Here is an 18,444-nt window from a genome sequence, read left to right on the forward strand (position 1 = left end):
TCTCTTTTTATGAATTTTTTTATGTGCCCATAGTGCGAGTGTCTGTAACTCAGCCGAGTCCAAGTGGACTCAGTCAAGTCCCGTCGCACTGCTTCATACTTCTTTTTTTATCTGTTTATGTATGTGTCTTGAATGAACTGAATTTTTGGTGCCTTTCTCGAATCCACCTATGTCCTCTTTCTGATGCACTATTGATCCCTTCCAATCGAGATATCTATTAAATTGAAAATTTATGCAAGATTCATCGAATTCGGAACTTTTGAAAACAAGCCTGACGTATCGTTGTCAGAATGCTTATGAAACAAAGACAGTTGTGGAAAGTCATATTTTATTTGGCCATGCTTTTTATTCTATATATTGAGTATTGTAAGAATGCATATTGGATTGTTTTTGTTAAGTACTGGAAAATATACTGTTCATATGAGAAATATCGCATTTTTTAACAATAAATTGCATTCAAGTGACTTTACCCAAAAAATTTGGCATTCAAGTGGAGTGTTGCAACTCATTGGAAAATCATAGAGTTCTTCAATTGTATAGCTATAAAAGTTCTTCAACATTTGGTTTGGCCATAGTTTACTAAAAAGCATATATTATATTGTTCTTTTGAATTACTCGATTAGGTGGACAGCTCCCATAACTATTGAATGAGATACCAATCGGAGCATGTTTCCTGTCAACTGCTTATACTTTTATAAGTTCTTCATCCTTTTTCCATTTTTCTGGTCATTGATAGAAATCATCAAACTAGAAAACCTAATGTATGAAGGACAGAGTTGAAAACATTTTATTGATTGGAAGAACAGATTGTCAAGAAAATTGGCTAATCATCCTCTTTTTTTCTTTGAGGGCTCGTTTAGTGATAATATTCGAACTTGGAACATAGTGTAACAATCATCAACACCTTAACCATTCAAGCCCAAGCTGGATCCTAATTAATTAGTCAATCTTAACATGGAATTTTCTAGCCATGTAAATTGTCATGGAGCCTATCCATTGAGAATCAATGAGGCCCTAATTATTGTTTTGAAAATGGTTTATAACCTTAGTAGTGCGGTGCTTCACCGCTTTTGGCATCCATAACGCATGGATCAAAATTTAAAACGAAATCTGATGTGAGGAAGTGCCAGAGGGAAATAAGCCTTTGTGCTTGAGTCTCATTTTCTGAAATGAAAATCACCTCTAATCTGTCGATGTCTATAGTTTGAATTTTATAAAAATAAAATAAAATTTATTCATCTTATTATGCACATATAATTGTTCATTCACAGTCTACATTATCATTATGCATGAGGACATGTAGGTATAGGTAAAGGCATCATCTAAAAGTGATTATTATATAATGATACCTCTTGTAATGTATGTCTAATTGCTTGCTTTCATAATGAATAATTCCTTCGTGAATCTTAAATATTTGCTTGATGGATATGCAATGGATAATCATATCATAATTTCATTGCTCTCGCCGGATTGTGTAGCAAGGTTTATCAAGCCATCCTTTAAGTCACAATTCTTCTCACATGGATTATATCGAAAGCAAGAGAAGAAGCACAAGCAAGGTTGGGGACTCTAGAAAGGGGCCTTCTGGCCCTCATTTGAAAGATGTGAATCAAGAAGGAAGACATGCTCAGTGTTGTAACCGTCTTGGATGCAGTGCCAGAGTTTATTCTACCGAAGGTAGTAGTAGCTTCAAATACATGGAATCAAGCAAATCTTTTGGCACCAATTCTCGCTCTTCAAGTGGGAAGCCCACTATTGGAAGCTCATCCAGACCCTTCTCCTATCGAACCAACCTCAAAAAGCCCCATCAAGGAGATCAAATATCTTCACAAAATAAAGAAAGAAGCTCTGCCTCTAGCTCTGGCAGTCCAGAAGGAAGGGAAATGCCTGTACTTACTGCAAAAGAGATGCAGGAACCAGCATCTGAAATCAGAGATGTTTATGATACCGTCTCGACAGCCCCTCAAGCCCGAAACCGAACTCAAAAACAGAGAATTGAAGACACAGGTTCGGGGAGTTCGAGCAGAGAACAGGTCTCAAAATGTTCCCTTGTTCCTAAAAGTGGGTCCAAGGCTACTGATAAAACCCCCCATAAAATCCATGGAATTGGGTCACAAAGATGTGGCCTGCAAAATCTCAGTTGTGCTTCAATTTCTTATGTGCTTCCTCCTGGTTGTTCTTCTTCAGATCCCAGCTGTAGTAGAAGGGGAGATGTGGTAAATAACAGTGTCAATGAGAGCACATCTCTTAGAGGAAAGAGTGGGGGAACTCTGTCCATTCCGGGCTATCGTAGAGGCAGTTCCTCGGGCCAGACTTCTTCTCCAATAAACCCACCTTCTATTCGAGCTCCAAGAAGAGGGATAAATGGGTCTTCTTCAAATAGGGGTCCCAGTGTTTCAGTTAGAACTAGGAGGGCAACAACAATTGGGGATAGTAGGGCTACAAGATTATCTAACAATTACAATGATACCCCTCCTTCTGTAGTGGAACCAGTTACGGCCGCTCCAACTGAACCAGAGTCATCTAATGGTGATTCTCCATTTGATTCACCTAGGTCACTTCCAAGTGATCCTCCTACTCTTTGCCTCAGCTCTTATGAGAGGTCAAATTATGGAAATGAGAACGGGCGAACTGGTAGGCCAACTCCTTATCCTGAAGTTGGTGCTTTTCGGGGTTTCCATGGCCTCTCAATTGATCGGGATGGTTATCATCGACGTTTCAACATTCAAGGAGTTGCAGAGGTATCATTGACTCTCTAAAGGGCAGTGATTTCATGCAACGGTTGTATCATAGTATAATGCAACGACAGTTCTAGAAAATCATGTTTGCGGTATTTGTATGACCCAAAATTTTGCACACACACTCTCTTCATCACAATATCAATCCCAAAAAAAAAAAATTCAATTTGAACCCTAGATAAGGTCAAAATGAGTCCCCCTCCAAAAATCGATCTAGACCATTCATTTAGTGAAATTCAAGATCTTAGCATTTATAAACTCAAAATCATTTTTTTCTTTTTACACATTGTTTATCTAATGGAAATAAAGCCATCCAAAAAAATTGGAAATGAAAAAATCCTTCAAAGGCCTCAATCTAAGCATCTCATCAAAATGAATAGCCTATGTTAATTGGGCTAAAAAAATACTCTCTAGGTTGTGTTTTCGAATTTTTCTTTTTTGTGATTGTTCATTAGAATGAAAAGAGTGTATTTTTCAAAATTTGGATCAAATAAATGGCCATAACGTGGTTTTTGAAGGTTGTTGCATCACATTACTATACAACCGTTGCATGAAATCATTGCCTCTAAGGAATAGTGTGCTTATAATTATACTTTTCTAGTGTATTATGGCCTTTCTGCAAGGGGAGATATTGCTATAATCCAATGGACTGTGGTAGATGGTACTCAAAGGCTACATCCACTTCCTGTTCCCACTGATAATTGGCTGGAGAGTTTGACTGGAGTTAGGGAATAGGGATATTCACCTGGTGCAGTTAATCTGCATCCATCCATCGATGGGAACAGATGGTGGATATAGACTCGAATGCCATGTGCCATGGTCCTCTGGACCAGGTATCTTCTCCTTGCTCAAATGTATTATGAAAAATAATATATTAGAGACCCTTATATCCCGAAGTCCTTGACTACTAATTTTTTTCTGGTGCCCAAGGCTGTCCTGTAATTTATGGTCTTATAGACTTTTACTTTCAATCTATTGTTCTTTTATTTAATTCATTTCTTTAGTTTGTTTTTATATCTTCATAATGTTTGCTTTTCTCATCACTTTCTTCCAAGTTTCCATGCAAGCATGCACAATAATTATAATTACATACTAAGAACTTGTTTTTGGTAATTTCATAAATTCATATGATGTGAGTGGCATAAATGGTCTCCTATTAGAGATAGCTTTCTTTGCATTGTGATAAATTGGTTTCCTATTTTTGTTTAATCATGTTAGTAGAGAGCATCTGTAACTTGGCCTTTACTGCATTGCAGGTTTTGTTGGCCCTTGATCGGATAGATCAGGATGATGAGTTGACATATGAGGTTGTTGATCTCTTTACTTGCTTAGCTTGAACACTTGGCCCGAAAATGTGCTAAAAGGATCAGTTTCTTTTTTTTCCTTTCCTTTTTTTTTTTTTGTTTTTCCTTTATCGCAGCAATTATTGCTTTTGGAGACAAACTTGTTCAGGGGTCCGAGCTTCCATGATCAACACCGTGATATGAGACTGGACATTGATAACATGTCATATGAGGTATGTTATTAAATACTAATCCATGTACTTGAAACAAAAGTTGATCCATAGTTACTTATAAGCATACACATACCTTCATTTCCATATTTACATATAAGCATCCATATACCTTCATCTCTATAAATACAATGTGTACATGTAAATCCGGCATAAACATGTAAATCTGGCATAAACTTTATGTTCATGACCTTCTATGCATTACTGTGTCAATGGTTGAATATACGCATGCATATCTTTGCATGCACACTTGCATGGATACATATAATTCCAACATAGATTACACATCCCATATAAATTAAACAGCCCATGTAGTTTCCTAACACATGGATGGTGTTCTTTGTCATAATCATACGTTCATGACCATATGCACATTGGTGCTTCCATGCTTTCATATATGCATGCATATCCCTGCTTGATGCATACAGGGATACATGCAATTTCTACATAATTACATGTCCCATGTAGTTTTTTGTTATACATGGTTGCATGCTTGCATGTGTCAAGTTTCCATTACATATTATGAATGGTATTCATGTCATAAAACTAATAGCTACATTCACATGACCATGTTCACATAGTATCTCCATGCTTGCATGCACATGCATGTTCCTGCACACACATACATGGGTACATGTAAATCATACATAAATTACATGTCCTATATGGTTTCATAATACAGGGTTCCATTTGTTTAGTTTCCATACATCTTATGTATGGCATTCTTGTCATACACAGGAACTATTGGAATTAGAGGAAAAGATGGGAAGTGTTAGTACAGCTCTTTCAAAGGATGCTCTTTCTAATTGCCTGAAGAGAAGTCTCTTCTCTTCGGTTTCATCGGTCCCAAGATTCACAATTTGTGGGGATGTTGATACAAAATGCAGTATTTGTCAGGTACTTTTCTCATTAACTATTATCAACAAAAGTGATGCATATTGCTCATTATATTAAAATTTTGCTTAAAATTAACAGTTCAAAAAAGTATATATATTGAAATTTTTTCTTTTAAAGATGGCTTATTAAAATAAATTCCACTTCTTGCTTTCGAAAACAAAAGATATTGAAACATATAAATCAGAATGTTTCAATTTGGCAACCGTTTTTATTACATCACCAAAACATGGATGGCAATACAAGCCAGCCGTTAAATTTGATTTTGGCTACGTGTTGTTGTTATCCCTTGTTTTGGATCATTGTAATCATAATTGGACCTGTCACTGAACTGGTTAGGGATCTAGTCCAGTCAAATCCGTTTTGAGTGTCAATCAAATCAATTGGACTAGATTTTCAAAAAATAAAGTAAAAATAGGGAGAATAGATTGAGAATATAAAATAAAATGTTGAAAAGGTACGTAAGCTTTGTTTAGCCAGTATAACCTGTCAAAATCTAGTTGGTCTGATCGGCCAGAACCAGTGAACAATAGTTTTAACCAGTTTTTTATCAAACTTTGTTTTTGCTTTGTACTAGACTAGACCAGCCAAGGTACCATTCGGCAGTCTGTCTTGTTGGATCGATTAGTCTGGTTCAATCTCGATAACAATAGGACTTCCTCAAAAAAATATCTCGATAACAATAGGTTGGATTACTGAAAACTATGGTGACCAAACGAGCCCTGTCAAAGAAATATATATGTTTCTCTTGCTTCGTAAGTGTAGGTATGGTACAAAGTCTCTCAAAGAAGAGTGGGATCCTACGTTGGTCCGTTACCGTCGGGTGCAATACCATAGATAGAACCACAGGGGCCATTACTGTCTGATGTATTGACAGATGGACAGGAGAAGAGTTGAGACCCTACATTGAAGGTCCCAACCCCCAAACCCCGCTCCCCCCCCCCCCTCCTCTCTCTCTCTCTCTCTCTCTCTCTCTCTCTTTCTCTCTTCACTTTTTGTCATGACCCCAGTGAACTGTTGTTTTCCGTACTCCATTGAACTAAGTAGACTTGAAGTAGTTCACCCTTTGGAAAGGAAAAAAAATTGGGTTATTTATTTGCAATAATTCATCAAATTGGGATATGTACTTATAAGAATTCATGTCTTATTTCAAATTTACAGGAAGAATATGTTGATGGAGATGAAGTTGGTGACTTGAATTGTGAACATCGATACCATGTTGGTTGCATTGAGGAGTGGTTGAGATTGAAGAATTGGTGCCCCATTTGCAAGGCTGAAGCATCAACTTAGCTTTAGCTTCAACTCCAATCAATCACCATGGCTTCAACACTCTCTGTACATTGGTGTAAATTGTGTTGAGAGATATGTATATGTATTTGTTCTTATGTCTCTCCAATAAACTTAAAGTAGACAATGAAAACTTGAAAGACCTTCAGCTTGCAATAATGGAAGCCTCTTTGCATTTAAAACATGGAGTAAAACAATTGCTTTCTCTCTCTCTCTCACACACACACTCGTTCATGATGGGAATTTTTAATTTCTTTTGCCTCTCCCATACATTTAGGATGGTTTTACAAGGACTGTTTGGGGCTCTGCAGTTGATTTCTCTTACTCTTTTGAATCCATATCGGAAGCATTTTCATTATTCGGACAAAAGAAACTGCTTCTTCTCCAGCTACTGCTTCATTTCAACCTGCAAAACAATATGCTTCAACGCTGGATTTGGCTCCGTCTCCGACTGGTTCCACAGCTGGCGGGGTGCCGGCTTCCCTACTGCTTTTGTGAATACATTTATTTGATTCATATAACTGCTTTATCTGAAAGGAATTTGTTGCATACCTCTGGTTCCGGCTTCGCTACTGCTTTTGTGGATACATTTATTTGATTCATATAAATGCTTTTTCCGACAAGGAATTTGGGGAATACCTCGACTTTCTATGTTTGGATCATCAGAGTGGTTTCTTACCCATGTAAGGGCATCGGGATGGGTTTTTATAAGGCTTAGGTTCTATGAAAACCAAATAAAGCTTCACCTTAACTAGAAAACACTTTCGGCCACGGAAATCTCTTACGATGGCTCTAAAATCAATTTCAAACACCGACAATAAAATTTGAACTTGAAAAATTATATAAACCTTGTTGATTTTGTAACACTTATTTTTAGGATAAAATGGACGATCAAGATAATTTGTTAAAATACACAAACTATAATGTTCAAATTGAGATGATCAATGTACTTGAATTACAATTTTCAATGACGGCTCTACTTATTTTTATAGGGCTGCAGCCCTATAAACCATTTCCCTATCTAGAGAGGTATGAAACTGTTTAGCCATGTGCGATCCGTCCAAAATGTGGAAGCTCTCTATGGGAGTAAACATTTGCAAGAGCCATAGGGGAGAAATTTGTATGAAACAAACGACCCTTATTTATGTTACGATCCTTCTGTAGTTCTGTGGAAGCATATATTTAGAGGTAATTTTGTAATTGGCTTGTTCTTTCGTGTTTTTAATGATTTATTTCCTTTAAGGGTGCTGTTTGTGTAAGGCCGAGCCCTTAAACAATCAAAAGGAAGGCACACCTTCAAATCGAGGCGAATTATTATTTTTTTAGCATTAGAAATATTTATGATGGTCTGAAAATTCATTTCATCTCTAATTATAAAATTTAAATATTAAAAAATGGTGTAGATCGAGCAAATTTATGAACACTTCAAGATTTTAAAATTGATAATGAATTTTTATGGTGTGCCTTAATTTGATTGTTTAAGGATAGATTGATCACGGACAGTGCATTAAGGATAGATTGATCACGGACAGTGTATTAAGGATAGATTGATTACGGACAGTGTTATGGTAGCCCAAGAGTACATTCATTCACGGATTCTTGACGGTGCTTCTGGAATTGTGATCAAGCTGGATACGGAAAAAGCTTATGATAGGGTGGAACGGAGCGTCTTTTAGAAATCATAAAGAATATGGGGTTTGGGAAAAAATTGAGAAATTGGATTTTCGGGTGCTTCTCTTCTAATTCGGTGGTGACTGTTTTGGCAGAGGCGCTGCGTTCTAATGTGGACCACTTCCCAATTATGTATCTTGGTATGCCTATTTCAGATGGTCGATTGCCTATGACAATGTGGGATAAAGTAATTCAGTAGATTCAAATTAAGCTTGATCTGTAGAAATACAAATATCTTTCTTGGGTGATAGGATCACTTTGATTAAAGCATGTCTAGCTAATCTCCCAATTTATCAGATGTTAATTCATCAAGTTCCCTTTTTCGGTGGCCAGAAAGATTGAATTGCCTATGAGGAACTTCCTTTGGGGAACTCAAAAAAAATTCATATTCTTAGATATGATAGAATGTGTACACCAAAAGAAAAAAAAGGTTTGGGGATTAGCAAAATCAAGTCGGTTAATCAGGCTTTATTCTGTAAATAGTGGTAGAGAAGTTTAAATTTTAAAGACCAGCTTTGGTATAAAGTGATGAAGTCGAAGTATGGTGATGATAGATTCAAAATGTGGGTTGGAGGCAGGCTTGGTAGCAGAAGGATGTCACATTGCTGGAGATCTATTTACTCATGTAAGGCTCTTATTCATAGAGATATCAGATGGACAATAGGTGATGGAAGTAATATCTCATTTTGGCACCATAAGTGGTTAGATAACTCTCCGCCAAAATATGAGTTTCTTTTGGTTTTCAACAAGGTGGGTAATTCCAATGCGTTGATTTCGGATCTGTTTGAAATGAGGGGGAATCAGATTGAGTGGAAAATTATTTTACCTTATAATAGAATTCCCGATGAGCTTTTTTCGGAGTTTAGTGGTTTGTTATTAGTGCTGAATGAAGTGTATTTTACCCTTTAATGCGGAAGATAATGTGGTCTGGGATATTGCAAAAGATGGTGTCTATTCGGTCAAATCTATGTACCATATATTATTTCATGATTGATAGAGATGGTCAACGCCTGAGATTGCTATTATCTAGAAGTGATCACTTCCTCTTAAGATCCATGCTTTTCTGTGGTTGGCGGTTCAAAACAAGGTGTTGACTACAAATAATCTCATTAAAAGTGGGAAACCTAATATACGTTTGTTATGTAAAAGGGATGTTGAATCAGGTACTCATCTTTTTCTACATTGCCCTTTTACTAGTAAGTATATGGAGTTGTTTTTTGCTCAGGTTAAATTGGTGTTAATCTTACCTCCAGATGTTAGAGGAATTATTGGAGCATTATCTGTCTCTTCTTTACCTCAAACTGGTACTGTGATTTGGCAAATAGCAAGAGGTGTAATTTTATGGGAGATGTGAAATGAGATAAATAGAAAAGTGTTTGATGGTAATTGTTTACTGGTATATATAATTTTGGATTGTATACTCTATTCTATTTGGATGTTTTTGTCTGTCAAAAAGGTGGATAGGGCTATTATAGAAGTTGATGTTAGGAGAAATCTATACAATATTTTCCAGCTGGGTTATTGGAAATGTAGGCCTAAAGGGAGATGAACCGCTCCATTAAAGGTGTTTTGAAACTTAATTTTGATGGAAGCTCGCTTGGTAATTCAGGTCCAACAGGTCTTGGAGGAGTTTTGAGGGATTGGGAATGACATATTTTTTTTTCTTATTCAGGTCCTTTGAGTGAGCAAACTGCAAATCACGTTGAATTTCTGCCTCTTTTTCATGGCCTGAAATTACTTAGCAATCCATTTTTAAGTTCGACTTGCATTATTGAAGGAGATTCCCTCAATGTTATCAATTGATGCAAGGGGGGAGATGAAAGCACGTTGGGAATTGCGTTATATTTTGCTTTATATTTTAGACTTGTTCCGGTCTTTTTTTCTTTCCTTTGTCCACGTTTACCGAGAGGCTAATGTTTTGGCTGATAGTCTAGCTAAAAACGTACTTCTCTTTCTGAGATTTTAGTCTTTAATGATGTAATTTATGTTTAACTCTTGAATAAAATAATATAAAGTTTATCAAAAATATATATATATATATATATATATATAAGCCTTTTCCTTAGAGCTATGCTACTTGGTGCCCCTTCATTCCGACTCTTACAAATGTATTTGCGTATTTCTTTCTTTCTTTTTTTGGAATTTGGAATTTGTTAATATGGAAATAGAGGGCAGGACATTATGTTGAGCCATCCCTAATGCTTGCAGGCATATTTATATACTTGGGCACGCTTGCCGGTTTTATAGTCCTGCAGGTCCATCACTTCTACTTTGAATAAGTAAAAGAGAATTTTGTAGGGTTTAGGAAGATTTTGGATCCAAAATTTTACAACTTTTATCGGATTACCATTTATCTTTGATACAAATAGGTCATAATTGCTATTAGTCGTTACTGCTGTTTTGGCTGCAGCACACGTTTTATTGCTAGTTTAATTGCATTTGGCTGCAACACACGTTTTATTGCTAGTTTAATTGCAATACGCATTTTGCCTTTTTGCAAGTAGGATGAAGATTGGGATTTTCATATTCCAAATGAGAAATGTGATATTTTTGTAAAAAGAAATCATATTAATCCTCCAAAAAAAAAATTATTTTAAGAAATATTTTTTGTTTTACTTTTATTTTTTATTTTTTGCCCCTTTTAGGAAGTGTTGCACTTTACCTCAATATTTCATCAAATCCCTTCACTACAATCCCATACCCCCTCCCTAATTTTTTTTTTCTTTTTATATAATAAAAAGACATATTACGTGATGCCCATATTAACACTTTTACTATGTTTCACTTAGTATTAAACTTATATTTATTGTAAGAGCAATGATCCAATGCAACGGTTGATGAGCTCCTACCCGTTTTTTTAAATCATTAGTGGTTTTTTAATGTGTTAGGTGATAATGAAAGTTTAGATTTTAGCTGGCGCACAAATAATACTACCACCACAACTCCAACCCATTCTCACTTAGTTTTAAACTTATTTAAGATTAATTCAAGATATCTATTGTTAGAGAAAAATCTTATTTTTTTCATAAGTTAATTTTAAAAAGGAATAGGGTAATTGTGATGTGGGACACACCCCCATTGATACGCCCAAACTGGAGCCTTCTAGAAACCCCGTCTTTTATCTCTGAAGAATGTAGAGGACTAGATTTTAAAAATATTGAATAATGTAGATGATTAATTTAAATAAAATATCACTCTTGTTTGTTTAAAAGGGGAAATATACTACAACACTGTCACAATCAATGTTGGCCTTTAGATGTGAAGTCGGTCTGTTGGGCATATGCCGTTAAACAAACTCAAGGTTCAAAGGAAATTTATCTCGAATTTTGTGGGCCATTCCTAGCTACATGATTTCACATTGGGTGGCTAGGAGCGATTTTGACCACCTTCTTATACAAAAAATAAATAGTATTATAGTATAGGCTCTTATTGAATAAAAAAAATGTATACAATGAGATTATTTATTTTTGGACACAATTTCTATGAATCCATGTAGAAATGAGTCACCTTTTAAAAAATTATTTTTGAGATGGATTTTTTGACTTAATTTTTAAGGGCATGTATTCTCTAACATGGAGATCAGAAATATGAATAAATAAATACATTTTAAAGTTAGAAATAATAATCCTATTAAGAAAACATTTGGACCGTTAGTTTCAATTGTTTTTAGATGGACCACCTATTTGCATCCATCTTAAAGATGGATGCCTTATACCTCAGGACTGCATATTGTAAAAATGCAATCCAGCCTAGTGTTGGGAAAATCGAAACTTAACGGTTAACCAAAAATGAGGCCAAAAGCGGTTTAACCGGCCTAACCGGTAAACCAGCCGATTCAACTCAACCGTTTTAACTGGACAAGTCCCGGGCGGTCAAAAAATTGTTAAAAAAATAAAAAAGATACACATTTCTTTTACTAAAATATGAAAAATATATAAAAAATAATTAAAACAAAACATATTCAAATGAAGTTGAAAATTAATGAAAAAATTGATTTGATTTGTGCCTAGAAGTATTTTTTAATTTTTTTTGAAAAAGATGGAAAAATATAAAAGTGAGTATTAATGACCAAAACAATTTATTATCTTTAACGTAATATAAAGAATATTAAAAAATGTATTACAAACCAAATTTCTTATTTTTTGGATTTTATATACATTTTTTTGAATTTTTTTCTTTTAAAATACCAGCTGATCACCAAGACCGTCCAAAATCGCAACTGGCTCGTGGCCAATTCCGATTGAAACTGTCCAAAATCGCAACTGGCTTGTGGCCGGTTCCGATTGAACTAGGTGGTTACCAGGTAGATCGCATGATTTTTCCAACATGAATCCAGCACATAAAACAACTTATATATATATATATATATATATATATATATATATATATATATATATATATATATATATATATATATATATATATATATATATATATATATGAGGTCACAATCATTATTGACAACTAGATTAAGATGCGTTATTATTTGGGCACAAATCCAAAATAAAATTCTACAAATATTGTGATATTGTGACTTACCTTCATTGTTGGATATCATATCCAATTGTTAAAATTGCCTGTCACCTCTTTGTATTAAAAAAACAATAATATCATAGTATATAATCTCTTTAAGAAACCCATTTAATGCAGTTAATAGTGATAAACACGAATTTTCTATGACACGAATTTGAAAGCGTAGTTAAAAGTGATAAACACGAATATTCTTTAAAAAACCCATTCAATATTTGAAAGCGTTCTTAAAAGTGATACACGAATTTTCAGAAACATTTATTCTTATCGGTTATAATTTGATGTAGAAAAACATTTTTTTTTTTGGGAAGTTGATGTTGATAAACGTGAATTTTGAAAAAAATTATCTCCTTCACTTGAGCTACACAAATTTGAGAGTGTATGGTATGCGCCGGCAGGAGCATACTATAGAAATATCTCACAAGCAAAATTGTATTGGGATTTTTTTTTAATTCAAAAATTTGAGATCCACCTAAGTATTATTAAGAAATATAAAAATTAGATTTTGAGTTCTTGAGCATCTAGAACTTTCCCTTAAAAAATTGAAATATTCTTGTGCATTTTTAGGATGTCATTTTATTAGGCATGTTGAGAGTGGGAATTCAATTTTTTCTATTTCTTTTTCCTTTTGTTTTTTAGATAGGTCTTGGATGCAAAGATAACATGCCCAAAAATTCCAATCCAAAAGATATTTCTAAGACGAGTTTTACCCGAGGGATAGATAAGCAGTATACACCCCTAGGAATCCGAAGTCTTTTGGTTTTTTCTCCAATAAAACGGCCCTAGGGTAGTTTTGACATTTCGGTCAAAGAAGGGCATAAATTTGGGGAAATGTTTTTTCCAAAATGAATGCGAAGCGGGAATTTTTGGCCCTCGATGTTGGCGCTAAAAACGCCTGATTGATGCATTTGAGCGCACAAATGCCGCTCTCTTCTCTGACAATTCCCTAACTTTTATGCAGATTTTCTGATAAAAAAACGGTTTTATGGGTTTTCTAGGGTTTTGATATAGTCGATGCTCTCAGTTTTTTAACATTTATGCAAAAACTTCTATGCATATTGATTTGTTCATGCATTATTTCTAAATTTTTAGTTCCTGGTTTCCTTTTGGGTTTGCAGATTCTTGTGAGTTTTTTTGGTTGTTTAAGCGTTTTTTTTCGTAGTGTGGTAAGTTCTTGTGGTTTTCAGTGTTTGTTCCAGGGTTCTTTATGCTGAGGATTCGCAGGAATCCGAGCTTTGGTAATGGTGAGTCAAACCTGTGCTGTTTATCTGTTTTTTGTACTTCTTGGTACTTTGAATATTTTGTGCATGTCTTTAGGGTTTATCTCTCTGTTTAATATTACACTTAATTCTCTGTTTAATATTACACTTAATTCTTAAATTAATGCTTGGATTTCTATTTATTTTATTTTTCTTGAAAAGCTGGTCAGTTTTTTGTTTTTGGATCAAACTTCAAGTCTGTAGATTTCTTTTTTACTTGTTAGTTATTTATTGAGAAGTAGCTGGGGAAGTTTGGATTTTCTTATTGAAATAGCTGTCAGTACCTTCATTGAAATAACACTGCCATTTTTCTTGCTTGTTCTATTGACATTTTTGAGCCTGTCACATGCAGTGGAAATGAATTTTAAGTTCCTCAAATGCTTCATTTCTAAATATTTGAATGTTGGTATGATAATATTGGGGGGATATTGAGCATATGGGGCATATTCTTGTTGCTGATATTGTGGGGTAACGGGTAATACTATTAGTGAGTGTTGGATAACAAATACAATGGTCGGGACCCGATGGGGTCCCAAAACCGAGTCAGGTCTCCAGTCGGCCGAGTCCAGACAAAATGAAAAAAATATCGAAAACTGGCCAAACTCGGCTGTTGCCACCATTTATCTGGTTCCAGGCCAGGCAAGGTGCTGAGGCAAGTGACTTGCGCTAGTTTAAAATGCTTTTTGTGGAGATTGGTATAAAAAACAGAGAGCATTTTTCTCAAATAATGCACTAGCTACAGTTCATCAGTTTGCATTAAATGTCTTATAGAATTATACATGCATTATTCAGACATTTGCTTGATATGTTATGGTGGTGATGATTGCAACACTATGTCTGAGGTTCGAATCTTACTGTCGAACTACCCAAAAAATAAAAAAGATGTACAAAATCTTCCATAAAAATGCATTATAACTTTTCCAGACACTACAAGAATGTAGACATGGTTGAATTCGTATCTTTATTGGTCGTATATTAACTTGGGTCATTGAAATTTAATTTCTGCCATGGATGTGTTATGATAACACAGTATTTTGCAGTTAACATGCGATTCTGAATAAATTAGTGATTTTAGAATGTTTAATTTTTCCATGAGTAATATTATTTGCAAGAAGACTGTTTTGTGAAGATTTTCTTCTTTTAGCCAACTAATAAATTAATAATTACTTGTAATATTTTAGAGTCACAGAATGTAGTTCTGTGGTGTAAATTAATAGTAATCTCTCATGCCAGAAAGAAGATACAATGCCTAAATGATAAAGTTTCTATTTTATGGAGTTCGTACTTTGAATTGACTTCTATACTACTTAAGTGTGATGATCTCAGTAGCAGTACTCTGGTTTTTCTTCGTTTTTTTGGTTTTCATGACTGGTTTATTTTCTTTTCCAGATTTAACTGTTTCCCTATTTGTTATATTCATGCTCCAAAATAGTTCTATCAAAGAACTGATCATGGTTATTATACATGAGTAGTTTGTGTTTATTATACATGAGTAGTCACTGAAAGTTCTTGATGGTACTTTAATAATTTACAACTAAATACTGGATCAAGTGCATGCGTTTCTAGGGAACTCTATGATTGAAGAACAAAAATTCCTTCCCCTTCCTTGATTGCAAGTCTGGTTTCCTAGTTTCTAATTGCATCATAATTTCCTACTGTGCTTATATTTAATGGTGTAATGAACAGGCTATTGGAACAGCTGGAATTGAGGATTCTGAAGCCCCACATTTTGATCATATGAGGTCTACAGACATGGATATTGCCCCTAAGAAAGGTGAATTTCCTGTGAAAAGAGAAGAGAAGAACCTCGGCATTCACTCACTTGAGACATCTTTGTTTAATGAGAATGATGAAAGAGTAATAAATTGGCCGGATGAACAAATTTTACCCATTTCAATGCAGCTCAACTTGCCCATTGTGGTTAGTGAGGAGATGCAAAGCATGAATATTGACTACACTCGGTTAGCTGATGTCCTTTCTGAAGTGAAAGTTGATGCATTAGAGGTTGAGCAAAGTAAAATGACTAAAGTTGGTGAAAATCTCAATATAAATACCAAAATTTCTATAGGATGCCAATCTGAAAACAAATTTGAGATAACCAGTGATTGGGTTGAAGAATTTGGGATTGAGAAAGTTAATATGGGCGGCAGTGGCTCCATAGACATGCCTGACATGACATTTTTAACTGGAAAAGACTTCAATGAAGGTGCTAATATGGGTTTTGTACAAGATGTAGATGGGTCATATGTGGAGATCAAAAGTTGTTTGCCTGAAAAATTATCTCATTCTGCAGGAAAAATGAAGAATCATGATGCTGAAATTGTTACAATTATGGAGGGGGAAGATAGAGATCGACATTTTTGTTCTTCAACATTGAAAGAACATGACGAGAGGTTGGTGATAGCTGATGAAACCCGGAGTGCTAGCTCTATTGAGGAAGTGTCTTGGCCTTCCTCTGAAGGTCTTGTTGTAGGAAGCGTACTACCATCACAAATTGCACTAGTGGATGAATATCTTGACGGGTTAATTGACTTTGCAGAGGCACAGTCTAAGTATTTTACGGGAGCAGAAGTTACTGAAGAGTCACTTGCTCCTGCCATGGAAAGCCCTAGCTTCATTGAAAAGAAGCAGAATGAAGATGAAGATGTTTTCTATTCTGCTACATCAGTTCCTACCTTGTTTCTCTCACCTCCAAAATTTCAGAAGTCTGCCTCATTTAATTATTGCTCTTCATCTGTTGAGGCTGCTGACATGATATTTAGCTCTCCTCAAGGGCTTGATAGCCAGAGAATGATCATGGAAAGAACCAAAGAGCTTCTTGATTTTGATACTCAGGACCAAGCAATGAATTTATCCTCTCTAGTGTACAAAACTGCCAACCAATTCAATGAGAACATTGATGTTGGTTCAGATGGTAAAATTGAAACCCATTATGTTAGCAAATTGCAGATGGATTCTCCAATGAAAGCAGATTCTATGTGTAGAGTGTTGTTTAGAATTGAGAAATATGATACAAATGTAGAAGAATCAATATTTGATGAATTCAATGATGGGCATATTATATCAAAGTCAGAAGTAGATTACCTCACAGAGGATGACAAAGGCACTGACTCAGAAGAAAATCACTCCACTGAACTCAATAGTGAAAATTCTCAAGAAACTAAGGAAGAGGAACAACAAAATGGCCTGTATTCACCATCCAGTGATGCTACCTCTGAACATTATGGAAGTGGATCTCTTATAGATCAAGATCATCAGCCTGTGGTCAAAAAGACTCTTGATTTTGATCCTTCACTAGGTGTGCCCGGAAGGTTTACTGCCCCATGCTTGGCAAAAGAGATAGAGGAAATCTCTTCTTTTGATGTCTCAGCTGTCTCAGAAGTGGTGGAGCCTAACCAAGAATTACCTTGTGCACCTACTTCTAAGGCCTCTGAAAATTCCTCCACTAAAGCTACTCAAAGTCTCCCTAGTTTTGGAACCCCAGGTGCAAGTTACTTGGAGGATAAAGAAACAACAGCTGACACGCTAATTCCCTCTGACAAAAGCCACATGGAGGATAGAAAAGAAAGTGAGGAAACCATTCTTGAACAGAAGAAAGAGGTACATCCCATTAGCTCATCTATAAGTCATTATTCTTTCTTTACAAAAATGCATAGCTTGACCATGGAATAATTTTTCCATTATCTGTTGCAGGTGCAGCCTAGTTCAGTTTCTGGAGATTCTTCTGTTGGCTGCTGGGGCATATGGAATTTCCTTTGGGAGTTTCTCCATGGAAATAGAAGATAAGATATCCCACTTTTCATAAGTTTTAGCATATGTTTTGTCATCAACAAATTTGCATCGGTTTCTTTGCAAGTCAGAAACTCATGTCTTTGGCCAAATTTGCATAGGTTTCTTTGCAAGTCAGAAAACTCATATGTCTTTGGCCCTTCAGTGGACAAAATCCGACTATATAAAAACAGGTTATGAACAATCTTTCTCAATTCGAATGCTGTGACCCTTCGGGAACCTCACTTCAGGATCACTTGATAATCCAAGCAGTATGGGATAGAACTTCTGGTGGAGCAAAATAAGGATCGGATTAATCTTTTGTCAACCAACATTTGTTTCGATGGTTAAATACTATATTGTCTTTGTTTTGAACCCTTCATTGAACCGTATCTTGGTAAATGTTGACAAACACAAATAGTTATGATAGTCATCCTTAAGAGTTGTTAAGTTTTTGCTTATAATTGATCTCATATTTGGTGACGTCGCCTTTGGTTGTGTATGCATCTTGTCTATTGACTTTATATGTTTCATCATATGTTTATTTTCTTTTTTTGGATTACACCATTGTTATAACTAAATCTGCATGAAAATAGACCCAGTTTTCTTTTTCCTTGTCCTCAGCGATGGAATATTCAGGGTGTTGTTCACCATCATCCATTGAACACTATATGAGGCTTCAGAAAATGGGGCAATAATGTGGTTGGGCATGTTGTAGGATGTTCTTGGGGCAAAGTGATCCTGACGTCAAAAGCCTAGTTCTGTAACACCCTCTAATTAGGGT

At 35.3% G+C, this 18,444-nt stretch overlaps 2 protein-coding genes across 13 annotated transcripts in view; both read left to right on the forward strand.

Annotated features, from left to right (window-relative positions):
* The window catches only part of LOC18435600 (uncharacterized), a 38,043-nt gene extending 31,429 nt beyond the window's left edge, over positions 1 to 6,614 (forward strand). For 6 of the 10 annotated variants that reach the window (XM_088852985.1, XM_088852982.1, XM_088852983.1 and 3 more), the window contains 5 exons: positions 1,479 to 2,741; positions 3,995 to 4,045; positions 4,159 to 4,254; positions 4,990 to 5,148; positions 6,307 to 6,614. In XM_088852985.1, the coding sequence (XP_088709111.1) occupies positions 1,521 to 2,741; positions 3,995 to 4,045; positions 4,159 to 4,254; positions 4,990 to 5,148; positions 6,307 to 6,435 (1,656 nt within the window). In that variant the 5' untranslated portion in view covers positions 1,479 to 1,520 and the 3' untranslated portion in view covers positions 6,436 to 6,614. The remainder of the gene's footprint in view (positions 1 to 1,478; positions 2,742 to 3,994; positions 4,046 to 4,158; positions 4,255 to 4,989; positions 5,149 to 6,306) is intronic. The other 4 variants (XM_088852984.1, XM_088852986.1, XM_020668096.2 and 1 more) reach the window with 1 other exon arrangement.
* Positions 6,615 to 13,381: 6,767 nt separating this feature from the next.
* On the forward strand, positions 13,382 to 18,143 carry LOC18435601 (uncharacterized). Of its 3 annotated transcripts, none has more exons than XM_088852988.1 (4): positions 13,480 to 13,877; positions 15,579 to 15,666; positions 15,795 to 17,492; positions 17,586 to 18,143. In XM_088852988.1, exons 3-4 carry the CDS (start codon positions 15,825 to 15,827, stop codon positions 17,676 to 17,678), a joined length of 1,761 nt encoding a protein of 586 aa, XP_088709114.1. In that variant the 5' UTR covers positions 13,480 to 13,877; positions 15,579 to 15,666; positions 15,795 to 15,824; the 3' UTR covers positions 17,679 to 18,143. The 3 variants fall into 3 exon arrangements, with proteins under 3 accessions (XP_011623855.1, XP_088709114.1, XP_020523802.1); XM_020668143.2 differs by having other exon boundaries at positions 13,481 to 13,877; positions 16,186 to 17,492; XM_011625553.3 differs by having other exon boundaries at positions 13,382 to 13,877; positions 15,579 to 17,492.
* Positions 18,144 to 18,444: the final 301 nt, after the last annotated feature.

Source organism: Amborella trichopoda, chromosome 12, assembly GCF_054954075.1.
Source record: "Amborella trichopoda isolate Santa Cruz 75 chromosome 12, AtrichopodaSantaCruz75HAP2 v2.0, whole genome shotgun sequence".
NCBI classification, from domain to species: domain Eukaryota; kingdom Viridiplantae; phylum Streptophyta; class Magnoliopsida; order Amborellales; family Amborellaceae; genus Amborella; species Amborella trichopoda.

What these genes read in the sequence shown, in the direction of transcription:
- LOC18435601 (XM_011625553.3), top strand. An exon ending in TTCTTGAACAGAAGAAAGAG is followed by an intron (nt 17,493 to 17,585) that starts GTACATCCCATT and finishes TATCTGTTGCAG; the next exon opens with GTGCAGCCTAGTTCAGTTTC.